This window comes from Nannobrachium achirus (genome assembly GCF_963921795.1).
Source record: "Nannobrachium achirus genome assembly, chromosome: 22".
NCBI classification, from domain to species: Eukaryota; Metazoa; Chordata; class Actinopteri; order Myctophiformes; family Myctophidae; genus Nannobrachium; species Nannobrachium achirus.
The window spans coordinates 38,252,703-38,279,560 of record NC_137829.1 but is presented as its reverse complement, the minus strand read 5'-3'; the positions used below and the strand labels follow the sequence as shown (position 1 = coordinate 38,279,560).

The window sequence follows — 26,858 nt, the reverse complement described above, 5'->3', positions numbered from 1 at the left end:
AATATACTGTGAAGTTGTTTACACAAAGTGAGTAGCAGCTACTGGAAAACAAATGTTGGTGTATACAATATACACATTTTTTTTATGCACATGTACATTTGATTTGATGCTCTTTTTATTTTCTCATTGCCCTTTTTTCTCCTAGAAATCTTTCTGTTACTTAAATTCTGCTATTGTTTTTATATGCTGCCGCATTATCTGAAGGAAGCCAAATCAAGTTTTACTCTTATGTACCTGTACACAAGATGTAGAAAAGTAAAACCTTGAACCGTATTCTATTGCTAGTTTGACCACTTCAAATACTCTTTAATCTTAAACCTAAACTAATATCCAAAAATAGGCCATGTACAAGCTTACAACCCATCATTGTAAGCGTGTACATGGCCTATTTTTGGTGTGTGACGTGCTTCCATAGAACTAGAAGACATGCTGACTAACACTTCCATGGAATCCAAATGAAAACTTGAATCCATGCAATTGACCACATTCGTCTCCTCTACAGCAGGGGTTCCCAAACTTTTTTGTCTGAGCACCCAATAAATATTTTTTTTAATCCGAGGCACCCCTACATTATAATTTTCACTCCCAGCACCTTAAATTTATAGAATATCGTCGTTGTCGGGTGGAAACCTTGTATGTCCAAAACCGTGCTTTTGTATTTATCATCTATAAAATGTACTAAACTAGTGAAAACAGCAGATCTACAAGCACACAGTGCTTGTAGATCGGCTGTTTTCACTAGTTTTGTGCGACAGAGGTTTCTGGCTGACAGTGACGATATTTTAGTGATTATGTTGCGAGGAAAACGTTGAGATAATAGCCATTTTGGTTAGAACTGACTAAAAATAACTTTGTACTTAAATTTAAAATGATACTAAATATTTCTTCAAGTGTCCAAATAAATTCCAAATATTATCAAATTATCTTGCGGCACCCCTGGACTGCCGTCGCGGCACCCCAGGGTGCCCCGTCACCCACTTTGAAAACCCCTGCTCTACAGTACCTTGACTTTCTCCTCATACTCGCGTCGGGACTCGGACAGCAGTTCTTCCAGCTCCATGAGCGAGTCCTTCAGGTTGTCCACCTGGTACATCAGGTTGTTCTTCTCATTGTCCAGCTGAGCATTGGACACCATGGCCTTTCGATACTTCTCATCCACCTCCACTAGTGCAACCTGAGACCAGCGACAAACACAGTTTTTCAGACCAGCGACAAAACAGTTTGCTATTTTAATTGTTGTATTTTAAGTATGTTTTTGTGTTTTTCGTACTGAATGTCTTGTTAGAATAGTACACTACTGTACGGTTGCTAGTATGCAAAACATTCACAAACAAAACGTGGCAGTTTGAGGATTAAAGGAAAGAGGTTGTGACTGGAGGGTTGGAGGTTCAGCCACAACTAAGCCACGTTAACACGGCAACGATCAGAACAGAAAACGGCAAAGTGCCGCTGCGTTCTCACTTTTTAATTCTACGTTTACACGGAGGGGTCGGAGGCGCAACAGTGATAGAAAATGCTGTAGTGTGCATGCAAGGTGGCTAGGTAGGTGGCAGCGTGACGTGTTGCCAGACAGACCAGTCACAATATGGTAGAAGCTCTTCCGTTCTACTTCGTATCACAGCTGTTTGTTTACACTCTGGAAGGTGGTTTCTAGGGCTGTCACAATTATTCCATAATCGTCTAATCGCGATTATTTTTCACAATCTTCATAATCGTTTCCATGTAAAAAATAGTGGAAATAGCAGATCTACAAGCTCTCAACGCGTCGCGAGTTGTGAGCTTGTAGATCGGCTATTTCCACTATCAATGTTCTTTTTTAAGTATGAAGTTGTCAAATATGTCAGTCATATCTTTGTATATTTAGGTTATGTGTCATATCTACCATGTGCAACTTCAAAGCCTAAAAGCCAAACAGAAATGTAATTGTCAACGACAAAAACACAATTAAATCGTTAATCGCAATTATTTGAGTGACGATACATCGTAATGTAAAATGTCATATCGTGACAGCCCTAAATGGAAGACACATTTTATCTTTCTCTAGAGACCGTTGTCATCTAAACGGGGCCTAAGATAAGCAAGGCATTTAACTATATCATCTGTGATACGAAGTATAATAATCATTTTCTGAGAGCTTATGGGGACACAATCAGACATGTCAAAAAGCTTGAAGCAAGGAAACAAAATAATCTGTCAACATGCAAGGAATGGATTAAGCCAGACAACAGACACTATTTTATGGAAACATTTAAGAGGGAATTCATTCTAGAATTCCAGGCTCATCTATGGCTCAATTTATATATGGAGGCAAATGCTTTTTGTCTACAGTGACTACAGTTCATAATTGTACCAAAAGGAATCCAAATGCGATCTATCCAGTTATTAGTACAGCAAAACTCCCAACACCAATTGCAAGTTGGGGACAGGAAACAAGTAGTTCCGGAGTGGCTTATTGTCAGTATCGGCCAGTAACATGCGGGAGTCTGTAACCAACTGGTTAGTGAATCTAGAACCTCAGCCCTGGTACCTTGACTTCTTTGAGGTTCTGCGTGTACTTGGTTTCCACATCCTGAATCTGATCCTTCAGCTCATGAATCTCCTATATGAACAGATGGCAGTGAGCAGAGACACAGTGACGGGATGAGCAGACAGCAGAGTGTGCAGGACGAACACACATGGCAGTGAGCAGAGACAGAGACAGAGTGACAGCAGCGCTGTGACAGCTTGGTGACAAAGTAATGCAGGAGAGAGCAGGTGAAGAATAACAGTATAGTGTGAAGTGAAGTGTCTCTGATGTGGAAGCAGGGGCAGATCTACACACTGTGTTCATTTCATTGACTAGAACTATGACTTTTTTTCACTGATGAAAACTAAATAAAAACTAAGCTATGATGACTAAAACTGACTATATACAGTATTTTGACAATTTCAATATGTGTCACCAAATAAAAACTAGACATTTTATTGAAAGGAGTACAACTAAAACTAAATCATGAATAATTAACTGTGGATCTACGGTGGGTAATCTGGGTATGGATGGGCCCACGGCCCAGGCCAACCCAGTTTGACAGCTTGACCCAAAATATGAAATGAATGAAAACTTTCTCTCATGCCCACTGAGCAGGCTAGTGCCGTGTTCACACTAGACACTTATAGAATAGGGCTAAAGTGGATTAATGCATGTTTTATAATATAATAATTTATGTCTACAAAGTAACTTCAACGTTTTCAAATAAATGTAGTGGAGTAAAAGTACAATGTTTGGATCCGAGATGTTGTGGAGAAGAAGCTAAAGTATTGGAAATTGGAAATACTCAATTTAAGTACAAATACCTCAACATTTTACTTAAGTACAGTACTTAAGCAAATTAAGTTACTTTAATTCCACCCCTGGTAAGTGTGCTCCACTATGAATATGTATCTGATCCATTTTTTCTGAATGCTGATCAGAGAAAAAAGACCAAATATTCGGGAGAAAAGAAAAGGTGTCAAATTGACATCATCCACCACTGTGGCCTACCTGGATATACCATACTATACATCAGGGTTCCCCAATAGGAGGCCCGCAGGGGTCTACTGTCTGCCCCCCACTAACCCCAGTAACAATGGTGGTATAAGAGTACTGTAGCAACAACACTAGTATATCGTCGTTGTCAGGTGGAAACCTCGTATCTCCAAATGTGTACGTTCTTTCGCAAAGTAAAGCCCTGCTTCATCATTCAAGGCCGTCTCACAAAAGTAGTGAAAACAGCAGACCTACAAGCACGCCTCGCGGGTGCGAGGCTTTGTGTGCTTGTAGATCGGCTGTTTTCACTACTTTAAATCATGTTTAAAATGATAAATGCAAAACGAACGGTTTTGGACATACAAGGTTTTCACCCGACAACGAAGATATCTGAACTGACGCTGGAGTAGCGGGAACGCCACCGTCGCCCCCTGCAATGTTGTGGCCCTCGGCTTGGTACCCTAGACATGATTCGGCCCTTGGGGAAAACTAATTGGGGAACCCTGCTATACATGGTGTTTGGGGGACACAGACTCCGTAGCTTTACCTTGATCTCTCGTATGGACGTCTCTGCATCTGCATCAATGGCTGTGTCAACGCTTCCTCTCCTGGAGGAGGACCCGCCTAAGGAAGTGAGGGTCCCTGCCGTCAAGACGGAAGCCGCTCTGGATCCCTGAGGGAGACAAACATGATAGTTACAGCAACGCTACGAAGAAAAATAATCACTACAATAATGCAATGAACAAATCTACAGCTAGAAAAGATCCCCGCCAAGCCGGGTTGCCTAGCAGTCGTCCATCTTTACTTGGTGCTTTGCCTTGATTGTGCTTAAACCCTAAAAATGTACTTCTTTGCCTTATTACTATTTAGATCTTTTTTAATTGTTCAAATAGTTGATCTACAAGCTCGCAACATGTCGATGTAGCTTGACTATTTGAAGTGTTTTAAAATGTTTTTCAAAATAGTAAAAAAAAGGCAAAGAAGTTTAGGGATAAGGGGTAAGGCATGGACGAAAATATAGCCGACTATGGATAACCCTAACCTCACAAAAACTATGCCTAACCCTAACCCTATACTGTAATATGCTCACCTTTTCAAGATAATCCCCCTCCACCTGTTGAGAAAAAAGAAAACACGGTCAGAAGGAAGACTGCAAGAGGAGAAGATGCTTGAACTCAGCTTGTTTGTGAGCTCCACAAACATCTAAAGCCCACTGATGCCTGGACTGGATGATGTGGACAACCAGTACACATTGGATCTCCTCTGTAAACCTGCCGGGAACAACCGTTTAAGACGAGTGACAAACAAGAAGGGAGATTGTCACTGTAGGCAGCCCATCCTCACCGAAGACAACATTTCTTAGACTTTGAATCAGACAAGACAAGTAATTTTATGTTTGGTTGCGCTCAGGTGTTGCGCTCTGAAAATAGAAGATCTATCCACAAGTTTCCCCGGGAGTTTACTGGAGACTATCAGGACCAAACCTCCGGGTTTAACAGCAGACATACAAGCTCACGTCGCATCGCAGATGCAACCCGTTGTGAGCTTGTAAATCGGCGGCGGAAGCTCGGTACAGACGTCTGCGCAATGCACTATGGGGCGTTGGAAACTCGTGGATAAGCTCATCGTAGCTTGTAGATTGGGTATTTTCAGCATGCAACCAAGTGTAAAATCAGCCTTTACGAAGCCAAAATATTAATAATATTTTTGTTCTGTAGATTTAGTCAACTAAAATTGTATATTTAGTAGACTAAAACATTTCACATGACTAAAGTATGGCTAAAACTGAATTGTGTATGGATTGAAAAGACTATGACTAAAACTAAATCAAATTTTGCTGTCAAAGTTAAAGTCACTATCCAAACAAATGCCACCTCCGACCAAATGACCGTCATGGCCACATCATGCATATGATTAGTGTGCAATTAATCCTTCAACAATTGCAATGGCATCAATGAAATGAAAAGTAAACACTCAACAGCTTGAAAATCGGCAATTAGTCATCACTTCACACACACAGAAAAAACTATTATTATTATTATTACTATTTTTGTCACCATATTTTCTTTACAGTCTCATCCTCTGACACTGGGTTTTAACTCCCTCTTCTGTCGTGCACAAACCAGCCAGGAATGTGTAATTATTGTAATCTTGCATGCTTTGTTATTGACAGCATCATCAGCATCGACTCGCTCAACGTGGAGTTAGATCAGCATGGGTCACACCGTGCACTGCATGTTGGCAGGACCAACTCACATCTGGGAAGTCGGGAATGGTGACATCGTCGAGGTCCCGGGTCATGACACTGCCAGTGGCAGTGCTTCTCCGATAAAGAGAGCCACAGTCATCCTACAACCGACACCAGGGGGTGCAATCGAGCAGTGAATAGGGATGTATGTATCAGAATTGCTGTGGTGGAATTGCACCCTCCATTACAAGTAAAAGTCTGGAAATCAACATGTACTTGAGTAAAAGTACAACATTATTGGTATCAAAGTAAAAGTACTCATTATGCAGAAGGTCCCATTTTCACAAGTTTTTAAATGTATAAATCTTTTAAAAATAGCTTGTAGATTGTCTATTTTCAAATAGCCGAAATGTATATAGGGCTTAAGTGGTTAATGTATGTTTTGTAGTAATAATCCAAATATACAAAGTAACTAGTAACAACAACTAGTAACTGCTTCAAATACATGTAGTGGAGTAAAAGTACAATATTTGGATGCGAGATTTAGTCGAGTAGAAGTAAAAGTTTTGGATATTGGAAATACTCCAGTAAAGTACAAATACCCCAAAATTGTACTTATGTACAGTACTTTAGTTATTTTACACCACTGCAGAATTGACACGTCGCAGCATTTGAATCTCACTAACAGGGATAACATGTCACTGCTGATATCGCCTCGTGTAGGGCTGTCACAATGCGACGCGTTATGAGCTTGTAGACCGTCTATTTCCACTATCAATGTTCTTTTTCCAAGTATAAAGTTGTCAAATATGTAAGTCATTTCTTCGTATATTTAGGTTGTGTGTCATATCATCCATGTGCAACTTCAAAGCCTAACAAGCCAAACAGGAATGTAATTGTCAACGACAAAAACACAATTAAATCGTTAATCGCAATTATTTGAGTGACATGTAAAATGTCAGAATCGTGACAGCCCTAGCCTCGTGCACATGATTTATATGGTCATTATCTGTAATTGACCATAAAATGAATAAATGTACTTCGACTCTGTCGGTAAAATGTATTCAGTGAGTAAAGCCAGGGCTGGGCTCACCACTGGGCTGGTACGAGCTGAACTGGCCCTCGAGGAGGTTCTGGAACTGGGACCACGGTAGCTACTAGTGTACTCAGAGGGCTGGAGAGAGATAATAGCACTGTGTTGGTGGGTACAGTATGTACGGTGCATGCATCCACACACACACCACACACACACACACACACACACACACACACACACACACACACACACACACACACACACACACACACACACACACACACACACACACACACACACACACACACACACACACACGTATATCCATACATTGTACATAATCCCTATGTACAAACACTCATGCTCTCTCAAATGGGTTTACACACAGTTCGCAGAACACCCATGCTGAAGAAATCCAAGATTAAAACCATTATTGAACCTACTGACACGTTTTAAAAAACAAATTGAAGCAAAGTCATCTAAATTCCAACACAGCAAATAAACTAATAAATTACCATCTCAGATTAGGTCAGTGAAACGGTTCCCATGCAGGGATAAATAAACAACTTCCAGACACAGAATGAAACACTTCATTAAAGAGCAAAGGCTTTCTGATCATTGTATTAGTTCATGCCAGAGCAACCATCACACATCATACAGGTGTGTTTATATTTCAACAACCCTTTTTGTATTTATTTGTTTATAAATGGAGCAGTTGGGGGTTCGAATAGCCTTGCTCAAGGACACTCCGGCCAGATTTCTTCCGGGCGGTCCAGGGAATCAAACTGAAATTTGGCCAATGTTTGACCTGTTTTAATAGCAGGATATAGTTTGTTGATTACTTTTTGCAGTAATGGTCTTTTTTCTTTTGTTTCTTTAGTTTTCATCGTCATTAAAAAGGTCTTTAAAGTCCTTAAATGGTCATTTCAATGTCATCTGGGGACCCTCCAAAAAATCAAATAAATCATGTGGGTGGTCCAGACCCACAGGCTGAGAACCACTGGATTAGATAGTTAGTCAAGATAAGTATTGACTTGGAATGGGGCAAAACCACAGCAGAACCTATGATCAAAACTCATGCACATCAAGCCAAACAATCCCATAATTGGTCTTACGCGAGCGCTGGAGCCAGTCACTCGTCTAGAACCACTGTAAAGACCGTCCTCATACAGGGAGCTCTGCAGGTGACACACACACACACACACACACACACACACACACACACACACACACACACACACACACACACACACACACACACACACACACACACACACACACACACACACACACACACACACACACACACACACACACACACACACACATTGTAAACACTATCCTCGTTAAAGAGAGTTCTGCAGGTGCACACACATTCTGTCCTCATATGGGGGAGCTCTGCAGGTGCACACACATACACACACACACATTGTAACAGTAGTACAGCCAATGGGAACAGAGATTTTATTTTGCTAGAGATTTTGAAGACATGCTATTTAGTCCGTGTTGAGGTTTAAACGTGAGCGTGTGTCTAAAGCCTTGCAAAAAGTTCCCTCCACAAGTACAATGTTGTGACACGCTTGACAAAAGTGCTGTGCGTATGATGTGATATTTTGTTGATGATATGCTGTTATATTTCTCATGTCAACCTTATTTGGACTATACAGGTAAAATATGATTTTCCTGTTTCGTACCGGCTTAGAGGTCAACTAGTGGCCACGGACGTTAGCTCGATTTATCTAATTTGCCTGTATATGAGTAGTGATTGCGTTGCGTTGTATGACATGCAACATTCTGCGTTAGATTCTGATGAAGGCTTCATTGATAGCGTAAGCCCCTTCCGGAACTCTGAATAAAATGTTTGTATTTGGGATGACGGTATAGGATCCCTTGAAAGTCAGCCTTTACCGCTCTCTGATCTCAGACAAATATAACGTCTCCAAGGTTTCGCATTCAAGATTTCAAAGATACTCTGAGTTGCATTAGTGTCACACGGAAACGTGTGTTGATCGGTGCTGACGTTTTGCTATCTCTCACGCTCCATGTTCCGCCTCCCCCGTCTTGTGATTGGCTGGCAAAGTGCATCTAGCCAATCACAAGACAGGGGGAGGCAGGGCATCGAGCGTGGAAGATGTTAAATATGGATTAAACATGTTTAATGGCAACGGCATTGGTGCCGATCAACAAACATTTCCACGGGAGATGTTATGTTTGTTCAAGACCAGAGAGTGGTACCAGTGGGTGAATGAGAGAAGGCATTGCCTTTCAAGTAGGGATGGGACGATACGTGATATTATCGTTTATCGTGATAAAAAACACTCACGATAATTGTATTATAATACAGTATTAGTATAGTAATATTGTCCTCCGTCATGCACTGGGATCAATTCACCTTTTATTTGCCGAGCTGCGTATCCAGTACCACTTAAACCTTCTATAATTGGTAAAAGGTACTTATAATATACGTACTTGATACAGTCTCTTCACTCTCTATCAAATGTCTTTGCCCAAAAATAGCCGATCTACAAGCTCACAACGTTGTGAGCTTGTAGATCGGCAATTTTTTGGCAAATGTTTTATCGCGATAATATCGTTATAAATAGATCTTCTAGTGTTTGGCAGATGTTCCGCGCCAGGATAATGGATTTTGATTATCACGATAATATCGTAAATCGCGATTTCTTTTCTCACAATAATCGTGATATGACATTTTCATATAGTCCCATCCCTACTTTCAAGGTGATCCTGGATACCGACATCCCAAATATCAAAAATGTATTCTGGGTTCCGAAAGAGGCTATCTTCATAGTCTGCATCAGGGTGCTTCCTGTGTGATTAAATGTCAATGAATGTAACTATATGAGTTAATTCCTGTGATTAGCAGGGGGTTTCTAGAGACTCTCTCCAAACTCTGCTATTGAGAAAAAAATATTGTATGGAGATACCAACCGAGAAGCATAGGGTCACATTTCCTGGTTTCACAAGCAGAAACACACGGCAGTTACTGTGAGGCAATCCTCATATCGCAACAACATCGCATGCTACAGTACAAGTCTAATTTCATCACTTCAGTAATTTGTGTTTGTGTGAGTTATGGATTGCTGCTGTAACTCGTACTTACTATTTTATTACAGAATCGTCCGCTATTTCATACTAAACTGTAGCATAACCTGCTAGGGATGCGACCATATGAAAATTACACGTCATGATTATTGTGGCAAAAATAATTGCAATGAATAATATTATCACGATAATCAAAATATGCTTAAAACGCCACTTTTGATAATGCAACACGGCGTGAGCCATTTTTGGCAAATCCATTTGTGTGAGTGAAATAAAGGCATACCAAATGCACTCTTTACAGGTCGGCTTTATCAATTATACAGGGTTTAAGTGGGGCTGAATTTGCTGCACAACAAAAGCCAATTCATCCCAGTGCATGACTGAGGACAATTTCACGATGAATTTAAAACCCCTGCGATGTAATTATTGTATAAACGATAATAACGATTATGGTCCCATCCCTATAACCTGCTAAAGCAAAATGTGACTGTATGTGAAGTTAGACATACTGGAACCACGTGGAATAATTAATCAGGGGTGAAAACCAGATGCCAGTGACGATCACAAGTGACAGGTGAAAGGTCAGACAGTGACAAAGTGGGGGCTGTGCTGGGTTAAAGGTCAAAGGTCAGGTAACTGACCCTACGCTGGCGCTGGTAGGTGATGTGAGCGAGGAGGCCGGAGAACTGAAACCAGCACCAGGAGGAGAGAACGTCAGAATGAACCTTGGGGAACAGCAGCTGTGTGTGTGTGTGTGTGTGTGTGTGTGTGTGTGTGTGTGTGTGTGTGTGTATACTGTGTACAGTGTACACACTAGGGCATTCACCAAATATTCAAATATCAAAGTCACTATTCGACGTTGTTCACCGAAGTCGAATATTCGCTTATTTTAATTTTTTTATTGTTTTGTCTTTAAAACTATATATATTTATTCATGGTTTATAAAGCTTGGCTAGATAGGAAGTCATAAGAACCCTGACAAGAACTTGGAATTGTAGGGATTACATTTAATGTGACTCGGTTCCGCAGATAAATATTGTGAAAATAGCTGGCGTTGTGAGCATTCACAATGTTCGCCTCTTGCTTACTTAATATTTGACAGTTTGGCCAGTCCTGTCGAATATTCGAATACTTTGAGGTCGAATAATTCGAATACTAAAAATCACTATTCGTGAATGCCCTAGTACACACAGTATGTGCTTGTCATTCTGTGTTGAGTCTAGTGGTTCTCAAACCGTTTCGTCTCAGGTCAACCCAGTGAATAGCTTTTTCATCCATTGTTGCTTTACTGAACCTTACATTTAAGTCATATTACGGCAGGGGGTTGCCTCAGAGGCACTTGCCCATCGGGCAAGTACAGGTCATGTTCTACTTGCCCTAAGGTCATGCCCACTTGCCCAAAAAGTACCTGATAGCCGTTGTACGCTAAGCCCTGCCTGGAGGAGGACAGCCCATTGAGACCGTACAGGTCAGAGGACGCATACGATGCCTGAGAGAATGAACAGGAGGAGAAGAAGATGATGAACGTGTAACAGGAAATGAGAAGGTCCGAGTGAACACGTGCAACAGGAAGCCAGGAAACAGCATAAGAATGTCAAAGGTCACACTGCGTTTCAGCGATGTTGTTGGTTGGATACAATTACAAATAACCATACTTGTAATATTATTATTATTAGCTGATAATTGTCAGTATCAAGTGCAGATAAATCAGCGAAACAGAACATGCACACACTCACGTGCACAAAAGTAAGATCGATGTACAATGCTACGTATAGCACATGACACTACAGTGTAATTAATCCCACTAATACGGACATGCAACGGGAAGCAGAGAAACAGCCTAAGAACGTCAAAGGTTTCCAGAGACACAGTGAGAACGGAATGCTGCACCACTGCATGAACCACTGCACGCCTCTTCCTTAACCAAACATCACCAAACTCTGGATTCATTCCATTTCTTCTTAGAAAGAAGGTCAATTTAAGATTTGAGCCTCATAGGAGAGCACAGTGACGACAGACAGAAGAGAAGACAGAGGGGTGGACAGCATTTGAACCCATGACATGGAACGAACAGGCCCATGCATCCTTTGTGTTCCACGTTTTACCTGACCAGAGTCGCCACTTCTCTCCGATCAGACAATTTATTGCTCAAAAGTGAGCAGTCGACAAGTTCAAAACTCACCAACACGTCATTTCATTGACGGTAGGTATGTTAGATATTGGCTTTTTAGCAGATATCCCATTTTCCAATATTGTCCAACTATTAATTTCATATTCTCATAGAGATATATGCTGGCTATTGTCACCAAAAGTAAACTATATCACATATCTAATAAAATAAAATAGCAATAACATAAATATAATATCTAGTTCAGACCTCAGAAGTTGATTCCTCTGCTATAGATTTTTGTTTAGTCTGTAAAATAGCATGCATAAAAACTGATACCGATATTACATTTTGTATGCTATTATCTGCCGACAATATCGGCAGGCCAATAATATCGGACGTCCCTAATTGACAGACATAAAGTTATACAATGACAGATCTATTATATAACTGCAACACACACTGTCAGGAGTTAGCACGGCAGACTGTTAGCAAACTAGCATAACACCAGCGGTATACACACTGGCTGTAGGTCTAGTCTCGAAGAACGCGACGCCCTGGTGTCATCGACCAATCTGGAGCTCTGGAGAAGAAAGACCACCACGCACATCAAACGTCAGGGACCACCAGAAACTCATCAAACATCATTGCTGCTATTAACACATATGGTGCCAACCCCGAGTTTCCCGAGTTTGTATTGGTACTACCGCTGTGCCAACCCCGAGTTTCCCGAGTTTGGGCCGTTTTTGAAAAAAAAAATTTTTTTTTTTTTTTCAAGTTTTTTTTTCCAAAAAGTTTTTTTGGACCTCCAGAAATGTGTTAGGCATGATCGCGATCACGAAATTGCATGTTTAACCCCCATACCAACCCATTCTTTCAAACATGGCAGCCATGTTTGTTTACATCTGAAGAAAACATAATGGCTCATAAATCATGAATGCCTGAATGGATTTCCAAGCGGATTTTTTTTGTTTGAAAGCTGTGAACAGCATCTACACACGTGGTGCATCATCTAGGCATGGGCGTGCACAATCCGTGCACTATAAATGACATGGAGGTCTATGGAGACCATGGCATCGCGGGACATTGAAGAGAAAAAAATCATTGCAACATAAGTGTTAAGCCATTAGGACCCCGGGACGATTCTACGAATGTGTTCTAAAAATCAGGAGTTCGCAACCATTTTCTTAAAAAAAAAAAAAAGAAAAAAACACTTTCAAGATTAAAAAGAAATGCCAGATGCTGTGAGCTATATGAGCAAATATGAAAACTGTTAAGAGTTTTGTTCTGAGAAAAGTACAGTAGTTCAAGTTGTTGTCATCTCTAGATCTGTTATACTTCCTGTTTAAGCTGTGATTTCAGTAAAAGAGCTTCAAAATCATGATGAATTGGACAATTAAGAAAATGTGGGGAAAACATACCAGTATCACGCCATATAAAATACTGATATCTGGTTCATGAATACTGTGTGCATAATTTATACTATATTGTTCGAGGGCACTTGCCAGAAATAACAAATTGGCAAACAACACCGTCGTACAACGGAGCATAAATTGAGCTTAGATCATATCATAGTTGGACTGGAACCCACCGTCAAGTCTAACTTGGAGGAGCGAGATGCTCTGCTTTCATCACTTAGTCTGGAACTCTGACAGAACAACACAACAGGACATAAACATGAGGAACTGGATAAACTCCAAACACAACGTTTCCTGAAATCTGATAAGGAATCACACAATGCAAACTCCCTAGCAGTAAAAGACCATTTACAAAACACTGCATTGCCCTACATTTGTGTTAACCAATCTGTATGGTAGAGCAGAGCTTCTGAGACACTTCTGCTTGCCAATGTCAATAGTTGCCAATAGTTATCTGGCGGACCAGATTGCATGCTGTGCTGCCTTCTTCTAGTTCAGACCTCGTTAACTCTCTTCATCGGGAGAGAGGAGACACAGCCGACATAAAACTTCAGAATTGCGGCTTCAAGTCAATTTTCCATAAACAAAGCCTGCTGATTCTTCAAATGTATGGCTATTTATGGAGCTCAGGTTTGTGTAAAATATGAGTGTCATTCTTCATATGGTCCGATGCTGTCAATATATGCACAGCTGCCGTTTAGAAAGGACCACATGGGCCAGTTCGACCAACATCTACAACAATGACACCAACTTCTACTAACAGGGTTCCCACACATCTTTACCAATTAATTTCCAAAAAATTTCCCAAACCTTTCCAGAATTTTTAACCCGATTTCCAGGACTATAACAATAATTCAGCTCAATAACGAGTCGCTTACTCCTATGTCCAATGCCCAAAGACCCCCCCCATCCTGACGAGCACTAAGAGTTGAGGAATTTTGTATAACACGGTTCTATTGTGAAAATAGCAGATCTACATGCTCACAACGCCTCGTGTTGCGAGGCGTTGTAAGCATGTAGATCGGCTATTTTCACAATTTCTGCCTCTAATATTTGACAATTTGGCCCATGTTTAATTTGTCACTTCAGAGGTATTAACAAAATCAATAACCAAAGACAATGCATAGCTATTTTTTCCAGGACCTTCCAGGACCCTTGATAAATTCCAAAACTATTCCAGCACTGGATTCTTTTTTTTCTAATTTCAAAATATTTCCAGGAATTTCATGACCGTGGGAACCCTGAACTATTAACTGTACTGAGTTCACAAACTGTACTAACTGTACTAACCCGACTGGACATCACACTGGACTCCTCGTCATAGCCATTACTCTGTGAACGGAGAGCAAAGGTCAAGAGGTCATGAGTGACGAACGTCCTCATTGGCTGTATCAATGACGCCACTTCTAGTGAGGTTTTACATACGTCTCTGTCTTTATGTTTGGATTTCTTCTTCTTCTTGGACTTCTTATGTGAGCGAGAGGAGGAGCTCTAAGGGGGGAAAGGAAGTCATGAGAAGGGAGTAAAACGTTGCATTTAGTGGTTTTTGACCTGGTCCAGTCACATCACCACATTATTACACAGCATGCTTAGACGTTCATCGACAGACCGTACCGTAGTCTGCATGCAAACGTCTTGCTCTGTTTGGCGAAAGCTAAACTCATTGTTTCTGGTCTCAGCTATTGATCACGCCATGCATCTCATTAAGACCAACACTCACTCGTTAAGTCATATTGATCAAGCTCAAGAAGAATAGAGACATACTGTAGTACACCGTTACCCAAACAGTCAGTGGGTCGGTACCCATAAGGGTACCCAAATTGTATAAAAAAAAAAGTAGTGAAAACATCCGATCTACAAGCTCCCGACGTGTCGCGAATGGCTATTTTCAAGACTTTCTCTTTTGGGTCACAAGCTAAAAAGTTAAAAAGTGGGAAACACCACTGCTGTTAGTAGCTATAAAATAGGCACACACACACACACAGGCACATGCACACGCACACACACACGCCACAATCCTTCATTGATCCAGACAAATTCAACCCAATACACATGCCAACATGAGATCACACAATTTGGGTCTACAATACCAAACAACTTGATCCACCCTTTATGGGCCGGGCCCACGGATGTTCTAAATGTATCTTATCATAGTAGAAATATGACCCCATATTTGAGATGTGAGCCTAAAAATAGAGTGTGTGTGTGTGTGTGTGTGTGTGTGTGTGTGTGTGTGTGTGTGTGTGTGTGTGTGTGTGTGTGTGTGTGTGTGTGTGTGGGAACAAGCGGGCACAAACATGCTTCAAATGTTTTTGAGGCGATCACGCCTGGTGGTCACGCCAAGGGAAATAACACAATGTTCCTTAATTCTCCTCAAATAACTGAACCAACTGATTCAATATAGGTAGAATTGTCTCCTTTCAATTCAGAACTTTAGAATTTTCAATGACTTGATTTGTCAAAAAAGCAACTTTACTTTGCAAATAAGATATAGAGGCAGTAGGAAAACTGAGAAGGAGGCCGTGTAGGAATAACAGATGGTGGGAAAGCTGAGAAAGAGACAGCGTAGTAGTTACAGGTTGTAGGAAAGTTTAGAAGGTGACAGTGTAGGAGAGACGAGCGGTAGGAAAGCTGAGAAGGAGAGGTGTGTAAGGGTAGGGGTGGGCGATATGGTGATAATTATCGTTGAGACGATACAATGTCTCCACGATATGCCTTTTCAGAGGTATCGTATGTACAGTATCGTGATACAATGAGGGAGCCTTGTATACAATCCTGTTTAATCGTTAATACAGAGATTCATTGCAGAATTCAATTAAACCTGCATTTTGGTGAAAAATCTAAATCATCAGTTCTCAAACTTTAAAATGTCAAGGTCTCCACTTAACTCTGACAGTATACAAATGAAACCAAAATGGACCCGTAACAGGGTTCCCCAATAGGCGGCCCACGGGCCATTTGCAGCCCGCCGGGGGCTACTGTCTGGCCCCCACCAACCCCAGTAATAATGGTGGTATAAGAGCAGCAACAACACTAGTATATCGTCGTTGTCGGGTGGAAATCTTGTATCTCCAAATTTGTATGTTCTTTCGCAAATCATAAAAGGCCGTCGCACAAAAGTAGTGAAAACAGCAGATCTACAAGCACACAACGCCTCGCACCGCAAGGCGTTGTGTGCTTGTAGATCGGCTGTTTTCACTAGTTTAAATCATTTTTAAAATGATACATTCAAAACGAACGGTTTTGGACATACAATATTTTCACCCGACAACGATGAAAACTGTCGCTGGAGTAGTGGGAACGCCACCGTCGCCCCCTGCAATGTTGTGGCCCTCGGCTTGGTACCCTAGACATAATTCGGCCCTTGGGGAAAACTAATTGTGGAACCCTGCTCTAAGGGTTCATTCGGAACTCCCAATAGGAATCGGAATCTTTGAAATCCTAAAAAGGATCCCAACATAACATGTAAAAACTAAGGTCAGTGAACCTTTAACCATGAATTCATTCACAATCTACTCTGTCATGCACAAGAAACACACAACCCTTACCCCTCCACCACCAGCCCCTATTCCATCAAGATCCGACTGTGCAAAAAGATAAGAAATCACATCAACCCTTTATTGATTCCAGACCGAAATGGGATACAGATACAACTCCCAAAGAAGGAAGACATATTTACCAGTAGAAGGTAAGCACATTATGTGACCAGTAAGGCTCCCTAATCGGGAGATAAGCGACCGTAGGTCACTTATCTCCACAAATAGGGCAAAAATGTGTTTGGCCAAAATCTTCCTGATCCATGTTGATGACATGGAGCAGTGTCCAAAAATGTGTTTTTAAAAATCGGCCTGGAGGTGGCGCTATATGGGAGAGATTCATGTTGATGGGATGAGTGTACACATACTGTGTACCGATTTGCGTGATTTTAGGGCAAAAATTGTAGGAGCAGTGTCCAAAAATGTGTTTTGCAAGAATCGGCCTCATGGTGGCGCTAGAAGAGGGCCATGTGAGAAATGAGGGGTGGGGTCTCCGCGCCGGCAAGGCGGACGAATATGTACCGACCCCGGCTGTCCCGGTCGCTCCTAGCGGGAGTTACGGCATTTTATGTGAGCTGCAGTGTAGGGGGTCCTCCACTGGGGGCGCCACCACTTTTGCATCCGTTCTGGAGCACCAGGAGTCGGTGGACCCCGGGAATTCCCCGTGAGCAGCCCCGTTGGGGTGGTCATTTGGTCAGTTTAGCACATTTGGTCATTTTTTACATCTGGGGGTCCCCCAGGGACCTGGGGGTCCCTGGAGCTCCGGGGGTCCTTGGAGGTTGTAGTTTGGCAGGTAAGGAGTGTGTGTGCAAAATTTGGCATGGATCGGGGCAACGGTTGCGGAGATATGAGCAGGGCAAGAGTGTGACGTGTGAGGTGTGACAGACAGACTGACTGACTGACTGACTGACTGACTGACTGACTGACGGACTTACACTTTGTGCAGGGTTTGATAGTAAATGCGACCTACGGTCGCAATAAGATTCAAGTTCATCTCATAGTGCAGTTCTGCAATGAATGATCATCTACATTCAATTCCACTGTGGAATTGAACACATAAAGATCATTTAGCATGAAGTACCTCTCTGGTGTACTGTACGTCGATTGGATTCTTATTCTGCTCTACTATAGAGCAGTAACCGTGTTCCATTGAACTTCCAACAAAAAGTGTAAATCTGATTATCTGTGATAAACTTGGATTTCAGCATAATCCTCAGCAGGAGGTGTGTAGAATTTGAAAGCCTGGATGGATGGATGGATGGATGGATGGATGGATGGATGGATGGATGGACAGACACACACAGAGACAGACAGACAGAGAATGTACATACTGACCCTCACACTGCTCCGACTGCCTACGGACATCCGTTCATCATCGTCCGAGAGCTATGAGAGAGAGAGATGGAAGATGGAAGGTCAGGGTTTGACGATGGTAACAAAATGGGTGATTGGTTGGCATGGTTGCCAATCGTAACACCAATCAGATTGTGAATAACAGGTATAAACCTGCTGGCGTGAAATGCAGTTTAATGTCCAGCATCTATTTCAGAGCCATTGTTAAGCCTGAATGATAAAATAAGATGGTGTCCCCCTGCAACAAAATAGCCAATCTACAAGCTTGTGACTATGACTTTTTTCACTGACAAAAAACAAAATAAAAACTAAGCTATGATGACAAAAACTATGACTAAATATACTGAAAATAAAAACTAGACTAAAAGTACTAATGGAGAAGAGATCCAGTAGAATTAAGACATGTCATCTTATGCATGGCTGTGAGCAGGCGTCACTCTCCGAAAGTAGCCGATCAACTAGCTCACACGTCGCGCTGCGGCATGTCGTGAGCTTGTAGATCAGCTATTTTTGCACACGGATGAATATAAATCAGGCATTTCAATGCCATCAAGGCCTGCCAAAATACATTTTAGTTGACTAAATCAACTGTAGATTTATTTAGTCGACTAAAATCTTATGGTATTTAGTCAACCAAGACCAGACTAAAATGAAACCATTTCAGATGAATAAGATATAACTGAAACTAAATAGATTTTTTTACTAATACTAAATAAAAAATAAAGCTGTCAAAATCAACACTGCTACAGAACTACAGTTTCCCTGTAAGAATTAAGGATGACAGATGCAACAGTAGGACTAAGAGCAGAGAGGGAGGAGAGGGGGGGTTTACACACCGGCTGTATCCGTGAAGAACGTGAGAATCTCTCACTGTCCTCCTGGAGAAAGGATGGGGAGATGGAGAGATGGAATGAAAGGAAAGAGAGATTGCATGAAAGGAAGGAAGAGATGGAGAGAAAGAATGAAAGGAAACGAGATTGGAAAGTTCAAAGAGAGATAGATGATGGGAGTTGAACAGGGCTACATGTACTGTATGATTGCAGGATAGGATACATTATTGTATTTGCCCAGATATCGTGGTATTATAATGAACTAAATCAGGGGTCTTCAACTGTTTTCAGGCCAAGGACCCCCTAATTGAGAGATGAAGCCCCCCGTAGTAACACAGCATGCTTTGACATGAAAATGTAATGTTTGTGATATGCCAATATCCCTATTCTGTATGTTACAGATTAGAACAAAAGGCTGACGGATGCAACAGTATGGGCAGGGAGGAAAGAGAGGAAAGGCTTTACAAACCAGCTGTATCCGTGAAGAACGTGAGTATCTCTCACTGTCCTCCTGGAGATAGGATGGAGAGATTGGAAGGAGAGATGATGAGAGATGGCATGAAAGGAAAGAGAGATTGGAAAGTTCAGACAGAGATGGATGATGGGCTTTGACCAGGGCTGCATGCTTGCACGATAGAATTACATTATAGGTTATTAGTCCAGATATTGTGGTATTATGATCCAAATCAAACATTGTCCAAGCCTTAGCTGAGAGAGAGAGGTGAAGCAGGGACCCCCACTACATACTGGATCCAAGTTAAATGTGTGTATTTCGCTTTATAAATTTGACCTACAGTCGGTACTTTTTTCCCTGTACACCATAGCTATATTTTTGTCCATGCTTTACCCCTTATCCCTAAACTTCTTTGCCCTTTTTTCCTATTTTGAAAAACATTATAAAACAATTCAAATATCCGATTTACATGAAACGTTGTGAGCTTGTAGATCAGCTATTCAAAATATGTTAATATGTTTTTCAAAATAGTAAAAAATGGCAAAAGAGTTACCAGGGCATGGGCAAAAATATGGTCCCAAATCTCTTTGCTGAAAATGGCCAATCTACAAGTTTGAACAAGTTCTTACTCTTCTACTTTCGGCTAATGTTCTCCCCAGAATAGGGATGTGAGGGTTCAAGTGGTTAATATAAAAAATAAATAAAGTCTATCCAGTGATGTTACTAGGTTTTCAATGTAATGGGTCCCGGGACCCACAGGTGGTCATTCAAATGGGTCCCAGAAAAGTTTTATGAGTCATCAATATAAAGTTTACGCGCGCAAAATGGCGTCGAACGTCGGTGGAATCAAAACATTGACATTTCTATCGCCTGTTTAAGACTTTCTACGTGGATTTTATTTGTGTTAACGTAGGGTAAAGTAGGATGCTTTCACCCATGAACAATGGTGGTGTCTGTGGAATTTCTTTTTTTTTTTTCTTTTACCGCAACGCGGTAAATTATTTTAACATGGACTCCAATGGAGGCGCATCCCCGGGACCCCAGGACCATGACATGAATGAGTCCCTGGGTGACTTGAATGAGTTTTTGATGCGGGATGCGCACGTAATGACATCACTGGTCTATCACACAAAGACTAGGAGGCCCCCCTGCAGTATCTCTGAGTGTCCCCTAGGGGTCCCCCTGTTGAAGACCCCTGATCTAAATCGTTTTGGGGAACATTTGATCCTTTTCAGCATGCTTTGAATTACATGAACTATCCATGTTGGTGATATGCCAATACAGTATCCCTAGTCCTTATGTTAGAATAGAAAATGGCCAAACACAACACACACACTACACTCCACACGTGGTTGGATAAAGGATGAGGATGCAACAGTATGGGAAGAGGGGGGGTTTACACACCGGCTGTATCCGTGAAGAACGTGAGTATCTCTCACTGTCCTCCTGGAGAAAGGATGGAGAGATGGAGAGAAGGGAAGGGAAGAGGAAATGGAGAGAAGGAGAGGTGGAGAAGTAGAAGGATAGAGAGATGGAATGAAAGGAAAAGAGAGATGGGAACGTTCAAACAGGGAGATGGATGATGGGAGTTGACCACACAATTAGAGCATAATAAAATAAGGTCCTAGATATTGTGGTACCATGATAATTCTCAATGGTTTTTTAGGGAACATCTATTCTGAACATGATTCTTTTCAAACATGGCATGCTTTGACATGAAGTTACGCAGACGGGTTGGGTTATCCAGTCAGGGACTCATACTGGCTTAGCGGCACAAACGTGATGTGACGCTCCACCAATCCGTGAAGCAGAGTTTTTTTTGTTGTCCAATCAGGGAATCCAATGCAAACAATCTCCTGACACACACCAAGTTTGAGACCGAACGGGCAGATGCTGTCCGAGTTATGCCAGGGACAAATTGTACACACACACACACACACACACACACACACACACACACACACACACACACACACACACACACACACACACACACACACACACACACACACACACACACACACACACACACACACACACACACACACACACACACACACACACACACACACACACACACTTCCCATGCGGTTGGGTAATAAAGAATGAGGAAGAGGAAGTAGGAGTAGAGGGTAAAGTGAAGGAGGGTTCAGTATGGTTCGAATCAACTGCGACCAGATTGGCCGAGCATCTATACCATACAAGGGCAACTGGCAGCCCGGGGGCCACATGCGGCCCCCACTTTCACTTAATACGGCCCTCACGTTAATACCAGAATACTGATATATTATTGATTTCATCTGTAATTCCAAACATGACCTGCTTTAATTCCGTCAGTCTATATTAGTAGCTTAATGACTAGTATAGTAGTATTAAAATGGATTTTTTTATGTCCAATGTATTTAGGTTCATGAAGTTAACATGAGTATATAAATGCATTTGAAATTAAATCAGGATTCCAATTCAAAAAGAGGCAAAAATAGTCAGTCAGCGCGGGGTGTTAAATGTGGGGCACAGGACGGTAAAGGCTCATTCATACATACTCCAGTGAAGGTGAAGAGCGTTTCACCGCAGTATAGTTTTCTAAAGTCATACTAGGGAGAAGTGAGACTTTAGAAAAATACACCACGGTGAAACGCTCTTCACCGGAGTATGGATGAGCCTTAAGGGGCTCCTCACTTAATTGGCAGGTGAACGTTAGAATATCAGTGACAACACAGAAATGTGTACAGAGTATTAATAACATCTGTGCATTAACTGTAGTCCCAGTTTTCAGAAGGTGGCACATGGCATACCCGTTTCCTCTTTTTGGAAACACATGTGAAGGTGTTGCTGTGTTTCGGGGGTTTAAACCTGCTGACGAGCCAATCAAACAAAGCTAGAGGGGCCCGGCTGGTTGGCATAGCTGTCCGGGCACCTAGGCTGCTAATGCCGAAAAACCGTCTGACCGTGTGTCGAGGGTTCGAATCCCGAACCAGACTCCCCATCTCTCTCTCCCAATTTCCGGCCAGTCTACTGTATCTATCAATAAAGGCAGAAAAAGGCACAAAAAAAAGCTATGGGAAATTAACTGGAACAGGAAATAGATATGCCACCTACTGAAAACTGCGATTACAGTTATGCACAGAGCCGACATGCAGTTGTGACTAAATAAGGAGTTTACAAACCGATGGAATCCGTGAAGAGCGCGAGTACCTGTCACTCTCATCCTAGAGAAAGAATGGAGATGGAAACGAGGGAAGGAGAGGTAGAGAGACGGAATGAAAGGATGGAGAGATGGAATGAAATGAAAAGAGAGACGGGACAGTTTAAATAGAGAGAACCGAAAACCAATGTAACCAACAACTGTTTTAGATCTTCTTGGGTGAACCCTATTTGAACAGGATACTTTTCAAACACAGCATTTGTCTAATGTTAATTATCCCTTATTGCTGATATGCCAAAATGCTAAGTGTTTATGTTAAAAGGATCCCTGGCTAATAAGTCTTATATTCCTTAATACATTGTAATTGCCCTCTATAACTGTAATTATATATTTTTTTCTTCTTGTTTTATTATTATTATTATTATCAGCATATTATTCATTCTATACATTCCACAAGGCTAGACCACACATGGACAAATGACATCATAAACGTGTGATGGGAGCGGTCCCTCCTACTGAATCATTTCTAAAATAAGTGTTTTTAGTTAATTAATGTTATAGATTATAATGTATTAAAGCATATAAGGCTTATAAGCCAGGGATGCTTTTAATACTGATGCTCCTACAGAACGTCATTTCCCATGTGGTCGGATTGGATCTGAAGGATGAAGAAGATGCAAATGAGCAGAGAGGGAGGAGAGGGAGGGTTTACACACCGGCTGTATCCGTGAAGAACGTGAGTATCTCTCACTGTCCTCCTGGAGAAAGGATGGAGAGATGGAGAGAAAGGAAGGAGAGATGGAGAGATGGAATTAAAGGAGGGGGAGATGGAAGTAAAAGAAAAAAAGAAATGGGGAGATTAAATGCAAAGAAAAGGAGAGGAGGGAAAATTATTTCAAACAGAGAGATGGATGATGGGAGTTGAACAGGCGGGCTGCCACACTTACAGGACGAAATGACATTTTCGTCAAGATATTGGTATTATGATAATGATCTCAATGGTTATGGGAAAACATTTAAACATGTTCCTATTCACTTATTTAGACCTGAGGCTGATTCTAAAAAATATATTGTTACGTACAGGGGTTCCAGGTCTGAATGGGTTAAAATAGTATGTTTGATTAAATGATCACATATTGTTCATAAGCCATTATGTGATGATCAAAAGTAGAAATTAAAAGTGGTTAAATAATGCACGATTGTAACATGTTTAAATGTTGCAACCCTAGATAAGAACCTCTCCAGAGGATTAGGTTATCTCCAAGTAGCAATAATTGTCATACTTCTTTTCTCTTTCTTTTCTTTGATGTGTTAAAAGGGTCTTAAACGTTCTTAAATTGACACTTCACTGTCCTCTGGCGAACCCCCAAATCAGTCATGACAGGTTGAGAACCACTGATGTAAGGTACACAGACACACTCCGTTTCAACACACAGACGATCCATGCAGTTAGAACCATCAGAGTTCAGCGTAGTCAGTAATCCAATCAACACAAAGACAAACATGTTTGCACAAACACCATTAGCATTCGTCCTGACACATGCGCCCTCCACTGAACCACCATGCTGCTCCAAACTGAACCACAACATGCAAACAATCTTAACTGCTCCGACACTTATGTAATAGCAGTACAACTGTAGCCATTGTAAAAGTCCCTCTTTCTACTGTTGGTGGAACATTTGTCCCCCTGTGTACTTGTACAATATTTGTACTGTAAAAAAAAAAAAACATGTATTGTGCTCTTTCCCCCCCCCCCCTCGGGATTTTCCAGGAAAGCACTCGTAACTCATGAACAAGTAAATATACTCAAATGTTGTAGGCTCTTAGTCAAGAAAAGCTGCATGCTATTTTATTGTATGATATATGCATTGTATATATATGCAGCATACGATTTCTTTCCAAAGTGCATGGCTTGTTTCATGTGAAATTTGCTTTAGTCTGCAAAAGGCTACTGTAGTCAAAAAGCAATTCACACACTGAGCATCACAGATGGTTCGACCTCCCACAATCCTGTGGGACAAATAAAATAAAAATCACACCCGTGTGAACTGAGCGGTGGTTTATCTCCCCCCCCCCCCCCCCCCCCGTGTGTGTGTGTGTGTGTGTGTGTGTGTGTGTGTGCGTGTGTGTGCGTGCCTGGCCTGGCCTGAAAACAGCGCCCCTCCCTTAACATGTGTGGTCATAAAAGGTACTACACCACTTGAGGCTACATACAGACATACAAACAAACAAACAAACATACATACCTACACACACGGCCACGCTATGGAGACGGTGTGACCACCGCTCAAAAATAGCTGCAAAGAAGTAAATGTGATAATAACCCATGCGGTCATAAACAGACCAAAGACAGGGTTATTCAGATTGAAACCCAAACAGACGCTGGCACACAGATACGTAATAACTTTTATGAGCCAACCTTGATTATTTATGTTGCAATTGGCTTTGTCATAACAAGTCTTAACAGGAATTATCTGACATTCTCCGGCATACCACACGTGGGTAAAACATCAACCACATGCTAAAAAGGAGGCATATTTTTAGTACTCAGCACAACAAGAAAACTGTACCATCCATTGCTCTATATGGTCCCACTTGCCGTCCCCTTTGTCCTCCGCTTTGGTGTCCAAGCCATAATATTTCTAATTGAACCCAAGAGAAGAGGATATGAAAACAGAAAGAGTCGTGCAGACAGACATTTTAAACCAATAAACCAATAAATAAATCAATTGATAATGAAAGGCTAGGGTGGTTGACAAGGAATTAGAGGAGGCCTACCTTCTGGACCTGAAAGATCTACACACCATCAGCAAGGAGAGGAGATGAGGAGAGAGATGAGATGAGTCAGGACATGAGGGAGAAATAAAAGATATGAAAGCAAGAAAAGATATGTAATACACCAGCTAAACGAAAACAGTGGGAAAAGACAAATATCAAAGAAACGGAAGCATTTAAAGCAGGAGCAGAGTGAAAAGAGTTGGTTGGGGAAGTGACCATTCATGTGCACTAAGTAGAATATATTACAACAAACTGCCTTTAGAAATCAAGCTGATCTCTGCTGAATCATTAATACAAGGGTCAAAAAGCTGTTGGAAAGTGTCACAACTCGGCAATATCACATCTCAAAGGTTTGTTTTGTTTGTTTTCTTCTGTAGTTATTTGACACCAAGTTGCCAACTGTATTGTATGTCATATCTTTCTGGACCACTTTGGAAATATGTCTGATTTAATTGTGTCATCCTCAATGTTGGCCCGGCCCAACTAATTAGCTTACATTTTAGGTCCTACCTGGCCCGAAAATGTCACGTCGGGTAGTGGGTACAGTATGGTACGATGTCTCCACTAGGCCTGATAGCTATTGATTAAGTTACAGCCTGTCTTGTTATGGTTCAGCTACAGTATAACTATGGTCTGAATCCGGTGGTCCTTGGCAGAACCACTGTACCACTGACCTGAAGTCTGATTGCATTTCTTCCCATGATATCATGCACATTAAAGTATAAGTCACCACTAGAATATTATCTCGACTCCTATTGCCTCATCAATTGCTGATTGATCCAGAATTCCACGACAGGAGTTAAGGCCCTTTTCCACCGGCAGCGATAACGATGACGATAGCCATACAATATCACAGCGATAATTATGCCTTCACATTGATGTCCGATAAAGTTATCGGACATCAATGTGAAGAGGCGTCAATTAACAGCCGCTCGCGCAGAGCGCATCGCGAGCTGTTTGTCAGAGACCCAGTTCCATATCACTGTGATCTTAACCACATCGTTGTTGATCCTAACGATGTAGTTGTCGGCTATCGTTGTCTTTATCGGTGTTGGGTGGATGCTGCCGATCCACTTCAATTGAAAACCCACTTTTTTAAATCGTTATCGTCATCGTTATCGCTGCCGGTGGAAAAGAGCCTTTAATCTGTTACAGATAAGTATGTTTACAGGACCTTGAAGTCTGTTTGATTTAGTCTGGCATCTGAACCAAGGCCTCAGTAATGCTTGGTGTCTGCTTCTGCTGGTCAATGATTAGCAGATCAACTTATTCATGAACACCTGCCAGCACTGGATTTACAAACAAACAAAACAAAATAGTTCTCAACTCTAGTTCTTCCCACCCACAACAATGACACCCACACTAAAACACCCACACACAGCGTCCACTCTGATGACAGACACTAAAGACACCCACACTAATGCCATGTATTATTTTAATAGAAC

At 41.5% G+C, this 26,858-nt stretch overlaps 1 protein-coding gene across 1 annotated transcript in view; it reads right to left on the bottom strand.

Annotated features, from left to right (window-relative positions):
• LOC308307625 (uncharacterized protein) overlaps positions 1–26,858 on the bottom strand; it is a 72,501-nt gene that overhangs the window by 16,105 nt on the left and 29,538 nt on the right. The window contains exons 3-15 of the mRNA XM_080752891.1: positions 25,414–25,431; positions 25,206–25,277; positions 23,352–23,393; positions 22,658–22,699; positions 20,895–20,936; positions 18,189–18,239; positions 11,201–11,281; positions 10,434–10,478; positions 5,762–5,854; positions 4,596–4,619; positions 4,053–4,178; positions 2,528–2,599; positions 1,004–1,174 (exon numbers count right to left, since the gene is read on the bottom strand). Of these exons, the coding sequence (XP_080609017.1) occupies positions 1,004–1,174; positions 2,528–2,599; positions 4,053–4,178; positions 4,596–4,619; positions 5,762–5,854; positions 10,434–10,478; positions 11,201–11,281; positions 18,189–18,239; positions 20,895–20,936; positions 22,658–22,699; positions 23,352–23,393; positions 25,206–25,277; positions 25,414–25,431 (879 nt within the window). The remainder of the gene's footprint in view (positions 1–1,003; positions 1,175–2,527; positions 2,600–4,052; positions 4,179–4,595; positions 4,620–5,761; positions 5,855–10,433; positions 10,479–11,200; positions 11,282–18,188; positions 18,240–20,894; positions 20,937–22,657; positions 22,700–23,351; positions 23,394–25,205; positions 25,278–25,413; positions 25,432–26,858) is intronic.